The sequence below is a fragment of the Apaloderma vittatum genome, unplaced genomic scaffold (genome assembly GCF_000703405.1).
Source record: "Apaloderma vittatum isolate BGI_N311 unplaced genomic scaffold, ASM70340v1 scaffold11777, whole genome shotgun sequence".
Classification (NCBI taxonomy): Eukaryota; Metazoa; Chordata; class Aves; order Trogoniformes; family Trogonidae; genus Apaloderma; species Apaloderma vittatum.
In genome coordinates this window covers 91221-113267 of record NW_009725768.1, presented here as the reverse complement: position 1 = coordinate 113267, position 22047 = coordinate 91221, and the positions used below count along the sequence as shown (strand labels likewise).

Below are 22047 nucleotides of genomic sequence, written 5' to 3'. Positions count from 1 at the left end.
ATAGAAAGCAGCAATCATGACAGCAAAGGAAAATGTCATCTCAAAAGCTATCAGCTGCGTGCAGCCATCTGCATAACACAAAAAATAAAGCTTGCTTTTTTTTTTTTTACAATTTACAGTAATTTATATGTTCAAGGAAAGCAAGTGAAGTTAACTAACAGTGGTGATTCACAAAGCAAAGCCCAAGTTGAGGCCACGACAACATTGTTAAGGCCAAACAGGGAAGAGACAAGGCAACTCTGGAGTTGTCAAAGGAAACTCCTCTCCCTTCCACTGTGCTCCTGGCAGTCTGGTGCGACGGCACTTTTTCCTCAAAGTCCTGTTTCCTCCTTTTGAGGAAAGCTGCTGCACTCCACTAAACCCCTGGAGGGCGGATGAGAAGCTGGATGTCATTCCTGCGCCCTCCCCTCTCTTGCTGCCTGAAGCACCATTATCCCCCCCCCGCACACAAAATCCTCGAGAGAACCGTGGCAATGGCTCGAAGGAACCCTCCCCCCCCGCCTGTTTCGGTGACCACTCGGGCCCAAACGGGACGCGCGGTTTGCCACGGCTGCCTACAAGCCTCAGAAGAGAACAGGATCTTTGCCCGACTCGTGTGCCAAGGCATCGCCCTCCGCAGCACCTTAAGATCTCAGCCCATGGGACTGGGCAGCAAGCATTTACCTTGATATTGGGCACTGAACCCCTTCTGTCTGTGGTTGCCATCTGACGTGAAGTGAAGCCGCAGCCAATTTTTACTGCTGATAACTGGGGCAGGCAAATTCATTCCGGTAAACCTGCAAGAAACCAAGCAATAACAACCAAATGTTATTATGGCTGTGAGCTATACTCTAAATATCTGTCCTTCAAGATAATCCTCCTCCTCCTCCATGAGTCCAGGGCTCAAGGAAAGCACCCTGTACACCCCGTGGTTGCATTTCTTGGCTTGTCTTCCCATCGAGAGGAACCTTTGCACCCTTCCCCAAAGTAACAGAGCCTTCTCGCTCTGTCATCTTTTGTACCTTACTGGTGAAATGACATAAATGTGTCTCGGGACACATCACACCAAGCTGAGCTGGACTCCCAAGGTTATTCAGATCGTGTCTTCATATTTGGTTATCCCCACCCAGACAGAAGCACGGTTGCTTTAACAGACGACGAGAAAGGATTGCAAGAACAACTTGCTTTTACTGGAAACAGAGCAAGAAGCCATCATTTATCATCTATCCCAGCCTGGAGAAGGTAACAGCCACCAAACACGAGGTGGAAAGCTCCACAGCTCATTAGCAGTCCTTCAGCAACTGTCCTCTTCATACCTTTTTTTTTTTTTTGGAAGTATCGTGCTGTTTGCTTTATTAAAGTCCAGACCATAACTCTTGGCTGAGTTGTCACACGCCAAGTGTGAGTCTGGAACAATGTTTACCCAAGTCACAGCGCTCCTGTACATAATGGTCCCATTAACCGTCGTAAGGAGAACACCACCACCATGACAAAAGCCATCGTGCAATCCTATTACTGTTAATGAGAGCCCATTTAATTTTTAATCATAGACTGTCACTTCTTCAAAAATTATTAGCGTTCCAATACCTATGCTTCTTTTAAACGAAGGCAAAAAGGATCCTGGAAATCTGTTCCATTCAAAGGGACGCTTCAGGTTTTATTATCACACGTTTTCAACAGCAGAACTGATAGCTCAGAAAATATTTTAAATAAGTCCTTCACTCAACTAACACCTCCAAAGGTGAACTTAGCTTTTGCTAAGGCAAACAGTGGGGAGCCAGGATGGTACTTGGCAGTGTATTTATTAATGGCAGATGAACTGCAACGTAATCCTGCTCCCTATTAACGAAACGGCAGGGATGATTACGCTGCATAACTAATGCATCTCTGCCACCTACAGTACAGACTTTAAACCTTTATTATCTTGTGGGTGAAGTCTGCATAATTATCAAGCATGACTGAAAACATTTTTACACTATACAGTATTTTAAGACGGTTCCTGATCATTTCTCTATTGATTATTTTCATCTCAGTTTTGCAGACTCTTTGGAAAGACAAGGTGCCATAAAAATGGACTCTATATGGCATTCTGCCATCCTTGGATAACTCGGAGACAGCCGAACCAATTTAATTTGAAACTTTTTCAAATAACTAAGTTCAAACAAACATATTTTGGGCTGAGATGAAACACTGAATGCCTAAAACCAATTCTGAGAAAGTTACTCTGGCTGGTTGTTATGACAACATGTTTGAACTTAATACTCTTACCCCCAAAGGCTATTTTATTATTCATTCTGAATCAATAGTCAAACTTCTCATAACTAATCTTTAGGTATGCACAGCCAAATTCTACTTTCATAACTGTGGAGAGCCAAGTAATTCAATTGCCCAGTATAAAAACTAGAGAACAATAAAATTAACCTGCCTGAACGAGACAGAATTTCACTCTCCTGTCTTCCCATCCCTTTCTATTTTAATATGCATATCCTTCTGAGAAGTGGATTCAGTAGCCTGCAGACTAGTAATCTACTTACACATACGCTTGGTTTTAGGTACGTGAAGAGCCCACTACTGACTTCCAAGGATCCCACATACATGAAGCATTAGAATTCTACGAGCTAAGTAAATTAACGCTTTCAAAATCAATTAGAAAAATTAATGGATTGCCCTTCTTGCTACCTCTGCAACAGCATAAATAATGACTGAAGGCAAAAGCAGGAGTAGAGAAAAACAATCAATGGTAACCACAGCGCTTTGTACCCACTTTGCACTGCTGTAACGCGCAGCAATCTCCTGCACAGAAATTTTCATCAGTACCACATGTCATTTGCTTAAGACATTGACAGCTTTTTGAAAGGACTAAATCAGCCAAGAAGTCACTATCAGGTCCTCATTTCCATACCCACCACTGCTCAAACTCTCAGCGAGCACAAAGGCTGCATCCTCTGGGGCTCTAGTCTAACAGACTCCTTCTCCCCCTCCCTTTTATCTTCCTGTCCTTTTTACATCTCAAGTTAAGCAGCTCATGGTTAATGTCGGGTTGTGACATTTAGGGCTTGTTTAGGTCCCAGGTCCTGCTGGTCATCGGGACCTGACTCAGAATTCTGCACTGAGGGAACAGCTCAGACACACCAAGAGCGATGGCACAGACGAAAATTATTTAATCTGTGAACGCTCTCTTGTTTCACAGCATTCAGCCAGCAAGAAGGCTACGTCACTTCACCAGAAAGAGAACATCCCTGTCTTGCAATTTATCTTCTCCTCAGGTGTCACCACCACATCTGCAGGTGGACGATTCCCACTGAAATACGTGTTGCCCTGCCGCAGGCTGGATGGGTCAGGGGCAGAAATGTTCTGATGGCTAAGAAATAACATGGCTAGAGCTAGGCAGTTAATGCAGAACATCATGCTCACCTCTAGTTACTAGTAGTTTTTCCAGCATAAGGCTCCCACAGGTTTCAAATAATCATTAAGAAGCATTAATGGTTAATTGGTAATGGAATATTTAATTACAGATAGAGCTGAACCGAAGCCAGCTGCATGCTCTTTGAATGCAAATGCTCTGGCTGCTGGTGATGGATCTCAAACGGAACGGGAAGGGCACTCAGCAGGCGAGGGTCAACAGCAATCACGAGAACCAGAGAGAACCTCCCGCAGGAGCCACCGCCGGCAGCACCGCTTCGTGCCGTGAAAGCCACGGGCAGAGTGATAGCAGCCTGAGACGACGCAGCCAGCGATGGGCTCTCGGGGAGGATGCCGACTGAGCCGTGACACCGAGTAGGCGATGCCTGCCCCGCCAGCTCCTCAAGGTCGCGTTATTTTTCTTGATAAACCCGGCGCTTCCTCGTTGTCTTCAAGAAAAAGGAGGAGCTACCTTAGAGAGACTCGGAAATGTGCAGAGCTAATCAAGAGAGGCTGAAACTCCTCATCACATTCCCCAGTACTTTTGTGCTACATTGTGTGCTCTGAATGTTCAGCACCTGCCATTAGCCCAATAAATGACTGAATTTCTAATACTCCAGTGAGTCATGTAAACAGAAGCCCTTCTATTTTGGACCTCAGCCACTGTATTTTTCAGTGTTCCAGACTTTTTCTCCTTTTTTAAAGTAAGCCTAATAGCAATTTGCAAAACATTTCATGTCTCTGTATGTCCATTTTTCTCCCTCCTCCCCTTTCTTGCTGCCATCACCAGGAGATATGAATCACTTGATTAAAGACACAGCTTCCCGAATATGGCAACAGGTTAACTAAATTCTAAGGCTTTGGAATGACGAAGTAGCGATGTAAGAACTGTTTTTCAAGTCAAATCAATAACCACTGCTCACTGATGGCAATTGGGTACCCATTTTACATTAAGCACCTTTTTAACCCTGGAGTCACTCAGGGACAGAGATGAGTCGAATTCCAGAATTTCACTTGCCGGCACAGCTCCGAATCCTCACCCCATCCCCAAGTCCCCCAACCCCGAACAAGGTCTGCAGGTTTAGATGGTGTCCAAAAAATGCATCTCGAGCAACTGATTTTATCCCAAATGCTTTTCAATATTGTTTTTAACCAGGGCATTAAGGCTGTTTTTCTCTCGAGTGAAACGGAAGCCTCTGCACTAAAAGCAGCTTCTTCAATTCCTTTATGGCGTAATACAGAAAGGTTAATGGTATCACAACTCCTCTTTTGAACAAAAGCGGTGAAGTGTGGCTTTCCCAACTAAACTATTTTCTTTATTTCTTTTCTTGCTCTTGTATTTCACATTGAATTCAGGCATTAAATATTTATATCACTCACTCAGCCATTCCTCCCTTGGCACAATTAGTATTACTGTACATGGATGGCACTGATTAATCTGCATTCACGCACCATTATCTATTTACAATCCCAATTCCTGCTTTAATTTGGTTCCACGTAGAGAGAAAGGAAGGAAAAAAAGAATCAATAAAATGTCAGAAAGTGAGCTAGAAGCACTAGAATAATGGAAGGAGATATTTGCAGGCAGAAGATCCAATTTCAACCACCTTGAAATCTGATTAGCATGAATTTGACCACAGCACTCCTTAAAGAACCCAAACACAATGAGCAATTCGTTGTATGGATGCTAGACAATCCAGCTGTGGCAGAGCGTGGAGTCAAAGGTCGCAACTAAAGGGAAGAACTGCACCTGAAATCACATTATATCAAGCGTGTTACTTTGAGATAACGGATTTAAGTATGAACTTGAAGGTAGAGGCGTGCCCTGGTGCTGTCCAGAATCGGGATGCAGCCAAACACAGCTTCAGTGAGCTCAGATAAGAGACAAAGGAACATCACTGGGGCTGCTTTTTTTTCTTTTTCCCCCCTTTCCCTTGAACTATTCTTGGTTTGCTTGACCTTTTAGCAGAGGACAGGCAGTGCACAGCTCCACCACACCAGCCCAGACAGAGACTCCCACCTCCTCATCGTCCTTCCTACGCCAAAGCATTCCAACTGCTCAAAGATTAATTCTCCTTTCAGTACAGCTAGGGGACACGGTGCAAAAGCTCTTCATATCTCCGTGTATTATTATTCACTTCACCTGTATTTTTAACTTTTCATCCAAACCCCTACTCGAATTATCATGAGAGCTGTACCATTAATTCCGAACATCTTATTTGAGCGTGCCTATTCTCTTAAACAAAGTATACTTAAGCACCTCTAGACCTCATTTTTCAGTCACGAGAGACATCCCATCACAATGGACTTTTACAAGGAAAATGAATAATTAGATCGAGTTATTGTTCCTCGCTAACTGCTGGAGGGATGGGAGGAACACACCTGCATCTTAACTCTGTTTCAGAAGCAGATACATCAGCCTAGAAGATGCTCAGAAAATGCAAAAAATGCAGTGAGACCTCAGCTCCCCACAGCACCCCACGTCTCTCTGAGGGTCAGACTGCTGACTCCTGAGTATGGAGCACCCTGTAAAAAACCAGCCTTGAACAGAAAACAGACTTTAGGACCAGGCTTGTGTTTTCTCGTCAACTGAAATACTTCCCCCCTTCAAAGTCCTTTCCTTCCTCAGCACATTTTTAAGACCCACGTGGGGCTCACAGGCCACCACAACCCCAGGGACAGCTTTCAAAAAGTTGTTTTCTGCACCAAGGCAGCGAAATCCTCCTTTTCCAAAACGAACAAAAACTTGCTTAGGAGGACAGGGTAATTTGGGAATGGAAGTGTGGAAAAGCTTCTCAGCATCCTATGACCCTCCAAACTCCCGTGAAGCTGCTGCCACCAGACCAGCTCACGAGTCCTGGGAAGGACAGAACACAAGAGTCTGCTCAAAATCAGTCCGGTCCAGCAGATGCCACCACGACTGACGCACTACAACTGGAAAGGAAAGTTCTTCCAATTCAGATTTCACCTTGATTTTAGTTCCTAGATGCACCTTCAAGGTAAATCCCTCTCCTGGGTCACAGCTCTTTTTGACCCTCTGCCCCCTTCTTGTCTTCTCTCAAGGCTGATCTTTTCACCACAGAATCCTCCAGCTCTAAGAGCAACAAATCACTCTCCAAATCCTGCAGTTACACTGATACCTGCCTCTACTCTTTCCAGAAGCTGGCGCTGGGAGGAAAATCTGATTAATTTATCACTCACAGCTTGCTTACTCTTTTTTTTTTTTTGCCCATTTCATCAAAAGATGAAAGTGTATCCACGCAGCAGCAAAACTTCAGTCACTGACATCAGCTTTAATTACTGCCTGCTCCCAGATAAATTTGCTTGCTAAAACTAAAACGCTACGGTCTTTTGTAGGAATCTTTACCCTGAAGTTCTTAATTCTTCCTTTTTTTAAGTGACATTTCCCCAGCTCATCTTTAAAGGAGCGTAAACCAAATCCTTGTCTGATTCGAGGCAATGTAGCTCCATCGCAGAAAAAGTCAAACTAATTTACGCTGTACAGGGGATCCAACAATCCAGTTTCTTTGCTGTTTTCCTTAATGTTTCAAAATTATTTCAGTCTCTCATTAGTCTGGCTTCTCTTGGATCTCTACGCTAGATTAATTATGGTCACATTAATGAAATTAGTGACTCATTAGTCCACATGCATTTCTGAAACTGTCACAACAGAGTGATTCAACAGGTAAAATGGTCTCTGAGGAATTCTCATTAAATTTAGAAGTTACTTTATGCACATATATACCCCCTACAGAAAACTGGTTTCTTATATTTAACGTATAGAGACTGTGTATTACACATGTGCCAGAGAGAAAAAAAACCCAAAGGGCTAATCTTGAAGGCAAATACTTTGCTTTCAAGGTATTAACAGAATTTAGATCTTCACTTTCAGAGTAAAACCCTCTTCAGTCTGAAGGTGTAACTTTACCTGCCACTGCCCGTGGCAACAAGCAAAATGCAGATGGAGCAGATGAAGGTACCGTAAAGCACTCGGCTTGGCCGTGAATCGAAAGTTAGTCTCAGTCTTCACTGTAATGCAGATAAAGTCCCATTATGGCTTCATCCACAAAATGTTATTGAGGTCATACATAAAGTTTAAACTTCAAAGCCGAAGATACCTGGATAATTCCAAAATCTTTCGAGTGAGACATATCCAGTGACACAGTCCAGAGGAGAGATGGATTTCTCTCTCTGCCACAGATTAAACCCAGGGAGACAAAATCCAGAATACAGCCTTTCTTCTGCACATCAGGGCTGGGAGAGCCACATCCCAGAGGCACCAAAACTCCACATGCTGCTGCTGCTCTGGACCCTCCAGGGGTGGGTCACTATCAAAATAAAAAAAGAGTCTTCCTCCTGTACAACACGTGGGTCAGGGGCTGGACCGGCACTGCCCACAGGTCCATCTTGTGGATCTCTTGCAAATGGGAAGAGAAAGACCCCCCCCAAAGTAAAAGGGACCTTAATGCAACCCACCCTCACCGCACACTGGCTGCAGAGAAGGAAGTCAAGCGAAAGAACCAGATGTGTTTCTTTAGAGCTCAGAAAAGCACGACTGCGAGAGCAGAGCCCCAGCAGGTGCTGGGCTTCATGCTGAAATAGCACCGCATTGCTGATCTGGGTGTAGCAGTACTCCCCATAACACTTTTACTATTGGAAATAGCATTTGGCTCCAATCATAACAGGAAAAGGGGAAAAAAAAAAAAAAGAGGAGGTAACAAACATGATTATATTTATTCTGTTCAGGAGAAAACAAACACCAATTCAACACAACAGAAGACTGGCTAATGCAATTGAAGCTTACTAATGCTGCGTTGCAAATCCCCCAAAGAAATCTGCTACAGCTTTATTACAATTTCCTCTAAACCCTTTCTGCCTTACTATCAGTGTTACGGAGATTGTTTTTTCTCAATGCAGGCAGAGTTAGATGTGTTGATAACGAGAGACTATATTTATTACTAGATAAACAACCACCACTTCCATCCCCACGTGCACAGATACTCTCACATCTTTGTCAGTCTAACAATGCACTTAAGTTCCATTAAACCTGGACTCTTTATTGACACATTAGGCTGGAAAGCCACGGGGCATGTCTTCCAACACTCAGCCCACAAAATGCTGCAGAGACTGAGAGCAAGAAGTAGGAAGATGATTCAAATTCCAGCCCGGCAGCTCTGCAACTCACGAGCCACGGAAGCTGCTTCCTTTGGGAACTGGGGCACAATCAGGTCACCTCACCTTTGTTTTTAAATACGAGAAACTCACTGAACTGATACTGCCTGACTTTACAATGTCACATTAATAATGGAAGACGCTAAGCTTAAGTGACAAGCAGAGTCTAGACTGAATCTCAGCCACATTCGGACCAGACACACCAGTTCACGACTATCCTATTTTCTCCCATGGACTCTGCCTTTACAGCCTGGCACCGTCTGCAGTGTTTTCTTCTTGCAGGGATGCTTTTGTCAAGCATTATTTAGGCATTCAAGAAGAAAAACAACAACATATCCAAGCCTGCTCCAATACCGTTTTCAGGTTCCTGAAGAAAAAGTATCTTTATAAAAGAGGTGGGAAGGAGTCACAGGCAAAAGACAGTGACCTCTATGAAGTCCCAAGGGATGCCTACAAGGTTTACCACGATACTCAGCATTTTAGCCACAAGTCATCTATCAGACACTATAGCAAGTCAGGCGTCATCAGCTCTCACCAAGCCATCTCTGAAGACTGCTTTCCTGCCTTTTTACACTTCTTTTTGTAGTTCCTACAAAGGCTCTTCTATAGCGTAGCAAAAAGTCGCAGAAACTAGGAGAAAACAAGACTTGGAAACCAAAGCTTAGGTTACTGACAGCTCTAGGAAGACATGCTAAAATTACAGCCGTCACGGCTGTGGAAATTACAATGAAATGCAAAGCAGCCTCAGGAACAAAGGAAACAGAAACTGCAAGTTCTCTGAAGAACTTACTTTCTGGCTTCACGTTCAGCACGGTGGGACGTGAACATTGCCAGAGGTTCTCCCCAAGACAGCAGCTCGGCGCACGTAACGAACAACGACACGCAAACGGGCCAAAGGCTGGAACACATCTTTAGCAGCACGTGGCTTCTGCCGTCCTTTTAAAGATGAAGGGAACTGATGGGCTGTGCAACCAGGTGAGCTGGCAAAGCCCCCAGAGAAAGGTGGAAGCCAGGTCTAATGGCTGCTGCCTCCAGGCAAAAGTCTGAACCGATCAAGTGACGAAGGGTCCCCAGGCGCCTCGGCAGCAGCTCGGTCCCCCCGAAAGTTTCCACCAGTTCCTTCAGAACAGGGGCACTGACTGATGGGAGCAGCACGTCCCCTTCCCCCGTCGTCGACTCAGAAGAGGCTGATGGTTTTATGTATTTTTGTTTTGAACGTTTTGAACATACAGAGCCCTGGGATAATGGCGACATCCCTCGCGTCCAAAAGTTGCAGCCTGCAGAGATTGCTTACACAGTGCTCAACCCTTTTTTACTGTATTGCGAGTTCTTGGCTCTTTGTTTAAGACCCTGACAAAGTGCTGCCTTGTTACACGAAGGTGGGACTGAGTGCACCACTTCTGTACTTCTGGGTATTTACATTTCCCATCTTTTTAGCAGACAGAACAATTCTGAGCTACCACGGTCAAGACTGCAGTAAATTCCAATTGCAGAAGGGTGACAGTAAGACTAAAACTTCTGTTAAAAAGAACTTAGTGGAGCCATCTGCTTATTTACTCTAGATATTAATTTAGCAGAAAGCCCGAAATTGAAGAAATGCTGCATAATGGCTTTAAGCCAAATCCACAACTTACATTCAACTCCAGCCTCGAACCCGCTTCTAAATTCTTGAAGGATTTTTGTGTCCCCTCTGCAGAACATGGCACAGCCCTGAGCCACTTCCAGCATTCAGCATCGCCACCCACTAAGTGCCAGCGACTTCAGAGCTAATGCAAAACCACGGATACTTACCCCAAGCGTAACTCCAACATCTGTTTTGCAATAATACCTAGACTCGAGATACAATTTGACCAAATAATTCCAAGGTAGTACTTCCATCAGCTCCAGCATGTTTTTGACCAGACCGTAGATTTATGTTGCAAGCATGTTTTACAAGAGACAAAAATGAGGTTTTTTCATTGCTCAGGCAAAGCTGGCCAAGAACAAGCTGGAGTCTGCTCCGTCATGTAAACCGGCTGCATCGCATGATTTTGAACAGCAGACCAAAAGCTGTCCCTCACTTACACCGAGGGCCACGGGGCCACACAGCCCAGACAGCATCCTCAGCCTCCTTCCCAGCAGCACACAATCCTCTGAACATCTCTGTTTGACAGTGATTCAACACGGTTGTTTAGTAGCCTTCTCCACTGCTTAGAAATTACCATGACAGGTCTGGAACAGGCTCTTCTTCTAACCTTCAGCTACTACCAAGAGAAAGTAGTTTCCCTTCCTCCTTGGTAGAGTCACACGTATTTATACAGTGACTGTGTCTGCCTTCATCATCTTTTACATTCATCTCCATGGCAATTTTCTTCTCCAGACCTTGTTAGCTGCCTTTCTGGGAATTTGGTTCCAATCTTGTATTTATTCAGAACTGGCATTCCCTCCATATGTGACAGCTGCTGGAAAGTTATATATATCCCATTAGCAAACAATACAACAACGTCTGAAAAATCTGTCTGTAAAGCTTGAAGAGTTTTGCTGGAAATCGGGATTTGAGTGTTGAGGTTTTTTTTAAAATTAAACTCTCCAGTTTCTGAATACAGACAGATTCTAGATCTAGAGGGAAAAGATTGTTCTGATTTTTTTTCTCTGGGAAAGGTACTTCAGTAGATGGATGAGGCAGATTCCAGGATACCTGTGAAGAAGATGCTCCATTTTGTCCTTCCTACCAAGTCTCTGCAGATTTGCTCCATCTTTCATTGCAAAAGAATGAGCAGAACCTTTTCCGTTAAGGAAAAAAGTTGCTTCCACTCCCGCTTTCCTAAGTAAGCTTTTGTGCAATGGGGGCACCAGAGGAAGAAACCTCCGTGTAGATCATCCTCAGCACAACCTGAGAGCAGCTTCTGTGGGTCAGGACCTGAACCCTCCTCTCACAACGAACCCCGCAGCACACCCAAACCAAGCTCTGCCTGCTTCTTTCCAACAGCAGCACTGAAGGCTTGTCCTTAGACATCAGCCTCCTGGAATAGCTTACTCAATCACAAAAATGACTGCTGTGCTGAACTGAAGCTGCCAAAAACTTGAGCTTTAGTAATAATTAACTCTGTATTCTGACAGCTGTGAGTACCCATGCTCAGATAGGAAGCTACATTAAAAAAAACTCTCCCACCGGAGCTGGAAAGAAGTGATCATCTTCATCTTCCTCCCACCGAGCCCACTGCAGCCTCCTCTGGACACCAGCACAGGCCCCGGGGAAGCTGCAGCATCGGGGAGACGCACAGAGCTGGAGCAGACCAGGTGTGTCTTCGGTCAAGTCCCCCAGATAAACCATTTAAACTGTCTTCAAAACCAAGGGCTGACCTGTTAAGCACTTAACAGGAATGACACCTGATCTTAGCCAAGCCCCACACCATCAGCCGCCACGGACCGCAAGCAGGACAAGTTCCCCACGCCTGGGTCACATCTGCTCTGCGTTTCGTGCTCTGCTCCATCCCTGGATCTGAGAGAAGACGCTTTCACAGGCAGCCAAGGTGCTGACTTACAGGGCCAGGAATCAGCTTTTCAGCCACAAGCTCTTTGCAAAAACACAGCAAGTCCTTTAACTTGAAAATGTAACGGAAAAACACTTGAATGGCGGCGTATCATCATCAGGAGAAGTACTTGCAATCCAGCGCGCAAGAAGAACACGCCAGCTACGGTCAGAGCCACGGTGACCAGCAGCACCAACCCGCAAAGGCACCGCCAGCCACGCGTCGCTGCAAACACAGCACCGGCACAGCCACACGCTGACGGCAGCACGTTGCGGTAAGTCCCTCTTTGTCTTGTGGAAACCCCTCCTGCACCTTCCTATTAAAAGTGAAAATGCTTCTGTCTCCAGTACAAACCATTAATATTTTATGCCTGCAAGGTGGCTGCAGGGGCAAGGAGAAGGAAAAAAAATATATATAAAATTACTCTCCAAGGTCATTCCAGTAGAATCGGTAAATGAGGCCTCCCTGAAGATTCATAAAACTGAAATATACATGTCCTGTAGAGTAAAACTTCAGAAAAAGAGAGAGAGATCAAATATTATTAAAGCTCTGAGCAAGAGCTATAAAAGGCAGGAAACCTAGTGTTAAGTCAAACATTGGACCAAATCCAAAAGGAGCAGAATGGAGGAGGAAAAGATACAGATAAGGATTGTTTCCAACTGCAAACATGTTTACCTTATTAATTTCTGATACTCCTATCCTCTGATCAAGGTGCTTGGGATTGGGCAAAAATTAAACAAAAGCTAGGCACAGTTCCCAGAAAACTGGCCCGGGAGCACTCTATCTTCCACAGACAGCCCATCAGTAAATCTCTCTTTCACACAGAAGAGGTCAGTACGTAATTACCTGCGGTACTGAAAGGGGAAGCAGCCAAGGTGACACAACGGGCTGGTGGCCCAGAGCCCAGGTCCCCAAGTCCAGATCTGATGCTCCTTCCCCATGCGCAAACCGGTTAAAAGCCTAGCCATGCCTTGGCTAAGACCTCACTCTGGAAAAGTCATATATACACACTGATTTATTTGTTCTCGTGTCTCCTGTATTTTTTTCTCGTATATAAAATATTTCTAAATTTTTCTAGGTCTAGAACTGCATTCACCCAGAGACCAGGCGTTGGAGAAGAGACCAGTTCAGCGTATTAATGGTGAACACTTTGGGGGCTCCTCACTACTTACCAGTGCCATCAATCGCGTCAGCCCCTTCCAGACATCTCTGACCCAGCTCAACTCCAGGCAACATCAAGGCACGAAGGCCTCCCTCACCCTCGCTCCCCTCGGCTTCTTCCCTCCTTCTCCAGCAAATAATTCGACCCTGTCCTTCAAAAACACGAGTATTTTCCAGGCCTCTTTCCTTTTCTGAAGGGCAGCACTGTTATTGCTCGGTTATGCTAATAAATAAAAGGCAACAAAAAAGATTATCTGTGGAATCAGCGGGAGGAATTTTTATGAGGGAGCAGAGATTCAGTAATGCTGATGTTGAAGAAATAGTCGTTTGTGCAGAGTGGTCCCCCTGGTAATTTCTACAGTGAGTAGAGAAGCATAATATATAGGATTATTGCAGAGGAAATCTCTCATAACGAAGCAGATCCTTAACTTGCTTTGACACTGCCATTTTACACCACACTATTTAATGCGAGACCCACAAAGTAATAAATACTTATTTTGCCGGGTTATCAAAGCCCTGTGAGAGGTGCCAGCTACCGGCTAAAGCAGCAAATCAAGTTAGATTCTCATTTTTGCATGGAATATGACATTGTCCTCATTGCCTCTTTAGAAAGAAAAGGAGTTTCCTGCCTAAACCGTGCAGGAATCTTTGCGATGCCTTCCCTGAGACACTGATGCTCGAGCTTTATCGTAACCTGGCAGCAGAGACAAGAAAGCCCCTTTAGCAACATCCAGTCAATGGAGCTATGGAAGAAATAAGATTTATTTACCCCCTTCGCTCACCCTAACTCTTTCTTTCCCAAACCAACATTAATGGCTCCAGCCCTCCCTGTCACATTCAGGAGAGGTGATCGCAATATCACGTAGATTTACTTAGCGAGCAACTGAGTAATTGGTGCAGAGGAGGACAAAATAAGCCTACCCCTGTCCTTTTCAGTGTATTATTTTTTTAAAAAAATCCATTTTCAAGGGGCTGCTGTAACAAAATAGTTTGTCATTGAGAGATTTCCTAGCTTTCTATCCAAGTAACTAAATTCCTGAGGATCAAGTGGTCCATTCTCATGAGCAAAGTGAGGGCCCCTGTGCCACCTTAACATGCCAGCACGTCCCACAACTCAGCAGTAAGGGCTGCAGAGATGCCCTTGGTGAAGGGTTTCAAAAAAAGGAAAAAAAAAAACAAAAACAAAAACCCCTCATTTTAAATTCCACCTGCCACTGTACTCCCATCTTCAGCCAGCAAGATAAATTTCCAGTCAGGTTAATCAAGTTAGCCATGACGCTCGTTGCCTCTTTAGAGACCAGAGCACACCTCACTGGCTGATGCATCCCAGCCTCTGCATGGCCCTAGAAAGGGCCAAATTCACCAGGAAAACAATTTGTCCTTCAGAAACCTCATGTTCTGAAGAAATAAAAGGTCTTGATGGACTTTGGAAAACACTCACAACTAGGTGCCTGTTGGTATTATTTTATCATGCGAACCATAGCACTGTAAAACAATCTCAGCCCTTGAAATTATTTCACTTGTTTAGTCAGCTGCATTCAAGAAAACACTACAAAATTATCATAAAAATCTCCATAATGTGAACAACTCCTATTACAATCTAAACAGTCCATCAGGACGAATCCCTTGGCTACAGGCAGTAAGCAATCGTCGTGACACAACCTGCCCATGTCCCCGAAGAACTGACGTCTTCCACAGACAAAACAAGAAAAATAGGAAATAGCCAGGGTCACCCGACAGCTGAGAGCGAGCTGTGTCACAGGAGGAACCCAGTACCTTCTAGAAGCCATTTGATGTGCAGAACACAGAGCAGAACTATCCAACAGTCCCGAGAAAAGAATCTGACGCTCATAAAACACTTAGTCAAAAGTTTGGAGGAGGGAGAAGGATTTGTCCACTTAAGCTGTTTCATGCTGTCTGCTTAATATCAATGGATTTAGCTTGTGTCTCTTCTCAGGTTGGACAGAGATTTAATTGGCATGAATCCCACAGCAGCCTCTGCCAGGAACAGCTGCTCTCTGTCTGGGAGAAAAGCCATTCTTTCTCCTAGAGTCCTACAGGACATGAAAGACTCCAGAAGAAAGAAAAATGCATTTCTTCCCTTACAGACTGTCTCGAGACTTCAGGTTAATAAAACACACACAGGCACGTGCACATCAGAAAGAGGTTTTACAGAGGAAGCCCTGTACCCTGGGTGTAGGATGCCTGCCCAAAGACTGTGGCTTTGTAGGGAGTGTCTGCACAGCTCTGCCGTGAGGACACGGGCACTTGCCGCATGTGGAATCTCCTGTGCCTGAGCACAACCGACCACGGGCAGCAGGCAGGACACCCTGGAGGAAGGCAAAGACCAATTATCCCCACTAACGTGCTTCCATACTCTTCCTCTGCCTCTTCTTCCAGTAGGGTCCTACAACATAAGTACGGGAAAACTTCTTGAACGGTTGAGTCTCACAAGTGTCAAGGTTGACTGAACGTTGCCTTGTGTCTACATTAACTCTATCATCCATAATGATGATTGAAAATGATTAATTCTGGACAGACCTGACTGCCCCATAGCTCTTCAATGTGATTCCATGGGGAAAACAGTGTTCTCGGAGACATGGGAAGAAAGAGGCTTGGATGGAGAGTGCACAGACCTCGCACCTGGACGCTACCGCGATCGTACAGAGAGCAGTAGGAACTCCTGCCAGGTGTAACACGACCCAGCACTGGCTGAAATGCAGAGAACCTCCATTTACAGCCTCGTATCAGTGCCTGCGGCATCTTCTCCCGACTGGGACATGCCTGGGTTGGTATAACGTGGCGAGGACTGGTTATGGGGGAAGGCTTGATTCGGCTCGCCCAATGCCTACGTTTCCAAGCTACAGCACGCACAGAACACATGCAGACACAGCCGCTCAAGGTGCCAATTCTCCCACTTATGAAAATCCTCATTCTCTATTTTTAGTCAACCACGCCCTCCCCTGCAGGTACCCCGAGGTAGTAATTTAACCAGGTACCCAGACATCACTGAGTCAGACAAAAGCATGGAAGATTCACACGTCTGGTTCTGTTCCAAGCGATAACTTCCATTCTTTCTCTAAAATCAAGAATCCCAGATCTCCTAGCAGTACCTAAAGATTTCATCTGCACCCCTGAAAGCAGCTGACAGCAGGACCCATGCTCCAACCACAAAAGTGTGTTCAGTTTACAGGAGGCCTGGCGCTACCCTAGAAATGGTTTGGAAGAAATCCCCCCTTGATCACCGACAGTTTTTCTTTCTCCTCTCTAAATATTACACCTGTTCCAAAGCTGATTTCTATTCCACCTCTTTCTCCTCTAGTCAGATCTTCTCTTGTTAAAACCAAAATGGTACTGCTGCATGGAGCCCTGGGTAACTGGGTACTACAGGGAGGGCAGCTGTCATAATAAATTAAGATTTGTTAACGTTGGGAAAGGGAGACAGTTAGGGATGAATTTAAAAGAATAACTGAGGAAAAAACCCACCCTATTGTTACAAATGTTCATAAGATGCACAAAGTTAGAGCCACTTCCTCTACCTGTTGTATCAACCTTCATTATAACAACTCTATTAAAGAGCAGCTGAGTCATTCAGTATTTGCCGTGTCGCAGTTAAATTATCAACAAGTACAATCAGGAATGGATTTTACAAGATTCAATTACACACCCTCACTTCATTCCCATAGAGGAGACTCTCATGAAAAGAAAGGCTGCAGTAACAGGTGCATTAAAACAAAAATCAAGGCAGGGATGAAAGCAGCATTTTGTCTGTTCTGTTGACAAATACCACCAAAACATAAAATCCAAAGCGCAGCGGGCTTGAGAGGGAGGTGACTTCACTATCAAGGAAAAACAGGCAGCGTATTCAATCCAAGCACAACTGCTATCAAGAAATATTCCCAAGATCAGTACTCCTTGAACCTTTATTATCTCATCCACCAGCATCTTATCTGGGGATTTACAGCACTTCAGCTCTGCAGCATTTACATGCAGCGTTTAAAATAATTCCTCCCAAATAAACTGCTTATCAGCTCCACGATGTCCCTTTCCCTCACTTACAAGACGGCTTTACAGCCTGTCCTTTATTTTTGCCCACATGGAACACACCAGAGCCGCACTGCCCGGGAAGACAAGCTGGGTCTCAGGTTTAAGTAGTAATAAGCTCACAACCAAGTCCAAGCGGCTCGAGCCCACCGGGAAATCACAGGCAGCCAAGAAATCAAGGTGAAGGAAGCAATGAGCTTCACATCTCAGTGCCTCGCCTCACAAAACGGTTTTACATTAGCAATCCAGAGAGAGAAGAGGGGGCAGCCTTGAGCATTTATGATCCTTAGTGATGCCATCGAGAGGATGCAGTAAAACGAGCGTCTTCCCGTGAATTAACCCAGGGTAAAAAGGAGAAACAGCTTCACAGCACCTTCAGCTGGGTATCAGCCAAATAAGCTTATTTGGAGGAGATGAATTGCAGCAGAGCAGGGGGTGTTTAATTCTCAGCAAAGTCAACAATGCGCAGCCTGGCTGACAGCAGCCAGCCCACGTGAAGCCACTCCTGCGTTGAATTCTTTATGAGAGCACAGACGCAGAGGTCAGAATCAGGAGAGTCCCTGCTCCCAGGCATCCCGGGGTGGTCAATAAAAATAAAATGTGCCCATGGAGCTTTCAGCCTAAAACCCAATTCTCTAGGCGGTATCATGCAGTTACTCTTTAATAGCATTTTTTTATGGCATAGAAGTAAGAACTTAATATTGCAATTACTTCATTTAATACCATGTAATGGCTGAACAAGCTTGTCAGCTACCTGGAATAGAGAAACGGCAAAGTATAGTATAATTGCATTAAAGTAGAAAACATGAGTAACTACGCATACTAAAAAGGATCAGAAATAAAAGGCAACATAGTGTGAATTATAGAGAAAGTAAATAGTTTATGGCAAGCAGCTGAAGATCTGGCATCTCTTAGCAGCATCTCGAAAGCCAATCCATCAGCACGAGGGACCGTTCTCCTCCCAGTCACCTCGGCTTGCCACCAGCAGGACAGTAACGGGGACAGAAGGAGTGGGGAGCTGAAAGCAATAAACCTCGCGGGGCACGCGAAGGGCATAAACGGGGCTCGCATGCAGAGAGGGCAGATGAAGGAGCAGGCACCTCGAGAGACAGACAGCATCTTCCTGCGACGCAGCAGGAGGGCGATGCACAGCAGCACCATTTGCACACGCCTGGTCCCAGCCCAAGGTCTTCAAGCTGCCCAGCCACCAGCACCCCTGGTCACGCAGCCCTTCTGCCAGGGCAATGAGACCGTGCTGATTTCCCATTTTACGGCAGGAAGAAGACGATGATAAAAAAGTACTGCAGGCTGTCCTTCGGAAAAAAACCCTCACGATGACCCTCAGCATGCCAGCATGTAACTTCATGTGCTCCTGAGGGTAAGTACTCCTTACTCCAGCTTGCAAAAGCCAAAAATCAAGTCTCCCAGACTCTAGAATTAAGGCATGATGATGATGACTGACACTTTCAAAGACTGGAGGCAAAGTGCTTTACCTTAACAAGAGAAGAAAACAGGAAAAGTGGCAAGAACAAGCTGTGTTCACGTTTGCCCACGAGGAAAAGCTGCAGTATTTGCACTGAGATTTTGCTAAAAGGACTTACGTGCATCTCAGCCGAAAAGGGAGCTATTCTGATTAAAATAAAGTCTCTGACCTTAGCCTTATGCAGCTGAGAAAGCCTGTATCTCAAAAATGCAAAACATCCATCAAAATATCACCAGATTATGAAAGGTAATATGTTACCTCTATTTACCCTGTGACTTTTAAGATAATATGACAGTGCTGGGACTGTTTGCTGCCATCAAAAATCAGACTAAGAAAGACTCCAAGAGATGAAGCTTTTAAAAGTATCTCCAGATTCACACTGTGTAATTATGAGAAGCAACAAAGAAAGACAGCCCTGAACCTCTTACTTTCTTCTGCTCTTACATAAATGGTAAGCTTGCAGACATTACACAACTTTTCCTCTCTCTCCATCATACTTTACATGGATCCTCTACACCTTAGCGCGTCTGATCTTTTCAGCTGAACTCTCAAATGTCAACATTCATTTACCTTATAATTAACATCATTATAAGCAGTGACATTTTTTCCCATCTTCCTGCTTTTTCTGTGTCTAGATAGTTTCTGTCAAGGGGCTGTTTTCACTTTGAGGTTCTTTATAGAAGTAGTAAAAAACTGTTATTTCTAAGAGCTAACGTATATCACAAAGCTTACCACTGATCAGGCAACAACTCCGAGCGCTGCTGGAAGCACTCTGGCAACAAGTTTACCTTTACATGAATCACCTTTCGTTTAGCGTCTTCTGCTTTCGTTAATTTTCCCGTGTCGCTTTTCACGTTACTCCTTCCAGCGTGAAATTTTCACCTACCGTGGCAAATTGCAACCAATTTCATACCTTAATCAACACTCATTAACTAACAGGCAGAGAGGCGAGGTCTTAGATGAGGGGGCCGCTTCAGTGGCCAAGGGCTGGGAGGCATTTTCGGGTGTGTATTTTTTTTTTTAGTGAAATGTCCAATACTAGAGAAGCAGTACTACGTGTTACCTACAAGCTTTACAGATTCCACGTCTCCCATGAACTCTAAGAAACCTGCACACGGGCATAAGGCCAGCCACACTTACGTACCTTGGAGATGTTTGTAAGAATGGGGTGAAGTAACTTCCACCAGACTGAGTAGCTGAGCTGAAGCGAGGGGCAGCTTGGAGCAAAGTGCACGCAAAGGAGTTTTAAGCTCAAGAATCTCCCTTTCATGTGCCAGCTATACCCATGTGCTGAACATGCATGTTAAAAAAAAAATACCCTGGGGAAACAAAGACTGAATTACTCCGTCCTTCTGAGCAGAGAGCTAACAAAACACCTTCCCACCACACCTTCCCACCCGCGACCCACGGGAGCTGCCTAGGACAGCGCGAGGACAAAGACAAGAACTGCCCATCAGGAATGCAACGGCAAGGAAGTCTCTGTGTTTGAGGGCCCAGAACAAAATTCTATCCTGAAATAAGAAGTCAGGTTGCTAAAAGAGATAGAGCAGGGCGTTTAGGTAAACACTGTCAAGTGAAAATAAAGACTGGAAGCTGGTTAAGGCACAGAAGATCTTCTCTATTCTGCACTTGAGTTTCCCTCCGCAAATCACACAGCAAACTCAATGTACCTTGCTGCGTTATCAGGAAGGGACAGTCATTTTTAAGTTATAACTCCCTATAAAGTCATATCAGATAAGTCTTTTTCTACTTTATTGTGATGTTCCTGACTTATCATGTATGACAGCAGCGGAACGGGGGGAGCAACAACCTTGCAAGCATTCCCAGCCGTAGTCAACTCCAGAAGCAGTTAAGACAAGCATAAAGTGTTCTCCTTAGCTCAGAGAAAAAGCTGAGCTGCGGCCAGCGAGATCGAGCATGTGGCAGAGCAGACAGCACACTGCAGGGACATCAAGCTGTCACCTCCGACAGATAAAGCGCCTGCAGGAGACCAAATCAGGCAACTCAAAGATGCTGAAACTGCTCATTACAAGCAGCAGTTTGTTATTCCTACAGAGTCTTAAAAAAAAAAAAAAAAAAATCTGTATTTCAGATTTGATACGTTAAATGCATTAACAGGTTTCAATTAACACGTTTTACACGCATGGGCTCTCTGCGTGGATTGTGGGTCTGTTCCAGGCCCTTTTTATAGGCTCTTGTTCATCAGGTAACGCTGCCATTTCTCAACTGGATAATTCCAACTACTGCCATTTGTTTAAAATTATATTTTAAAATAATTTTATTAAATTCATATGACCTTCAGGCTTACGACTCCTTGTCCACCTAATCGCGCAACCAAAAACCTTCTTGTGCAAACACAGGGGTGCAGCAGGATATTGCAGGGTGGGAACCACGCGCGCATGGCCAAGTTCACCAACCTTATTCATCTAATGCAAGGTGAAGAACACAAAAGCCTGCTCAGAAGGGAAGATATTCTTTCCCTTCCCAAGGAACAGTCCTCCATGTCTGAGGGTTTAGTTGCAGGCGGCTGTGAATCCGCCAGCCCTGCACGCAAACTGCGAAGCGCCGATGACAAACGTGGCTGTTTCCTCCACGCTCAGCAAGCACGCAGCCTTGAGTTCAAGGCTGAGCTCAGAAAGATGGCACTAACCCTGCTTCACAGACACCAACAGGTTTGGTCTTTACACCCAGGATTCCCCCTTAGACCCCCGAGAGAAGATCAGTGGCCACAGGCAAAGCTTTGCACAAACGCCGTCCTACGCGCAGGCACACCCGAAGTCGGGCTTCGCTGCCAAAATGATTTGTTCCTAGCGATTACCGTTCCACCTGAAAAACCTCTAGTATAGAGGAAGTTATTGTAATAAAGCTACTTTATTACGGTATATTTGCCCGCAGAGTCCCCACGGAGGCGGCAGCCCATTAAACCCTGCCACACCTCTCCGTGCCGGAGAAGAGAGGGACGAGATAGATGGCTGCGTCCCCACACCGGCACTGACCTGTGGTTATTCCAGCACTCCAACCCCAAGATTTATCTGAACAGAGTTGGCCTATTTTGATGAATTATGTAGGTAATTCAGGGACACGAGCAAACATTCTACTGAGTTCAGATTAATGGCCTCAATTCAAAGTGAATTTTATAAATGACCCAAACCAAGTGGGACGCACGCTGTCTCGTGTGCATTTTAACACAATGCACTCCTTAAGGCAATTTTACTGAATATCATCAATTCTACATTTAAATGAAATTCCTGGGGAAGATCTGGAAAGAACACAGATAAATGAGGCTAAATAAAC

The 22047-nt window shown here is 44.9% G+C and overlaps 1 protein-coding gene across 1 annotated transcript in view; it reads right to left on the bottom strand.

Annotated features, from left to right (window-relative positions):
- LOC104276630 (CUB and sushi domain-containing protein 2-like) overlaps window positions 1-22047 on the bottom strand; it is a gene marked incomplete at its 3' end in the record, with an annotated part of 195504 nt that overhangs the window by 82497 nt on the left and 90960 nt on the right. Inside the window, 1 exon segment of the mRNA XM_009873029.1 lies at window positions 664-776. Coding sequence (XP_009871331.1) covers window positions 664-776 — 113 coding nt within the window.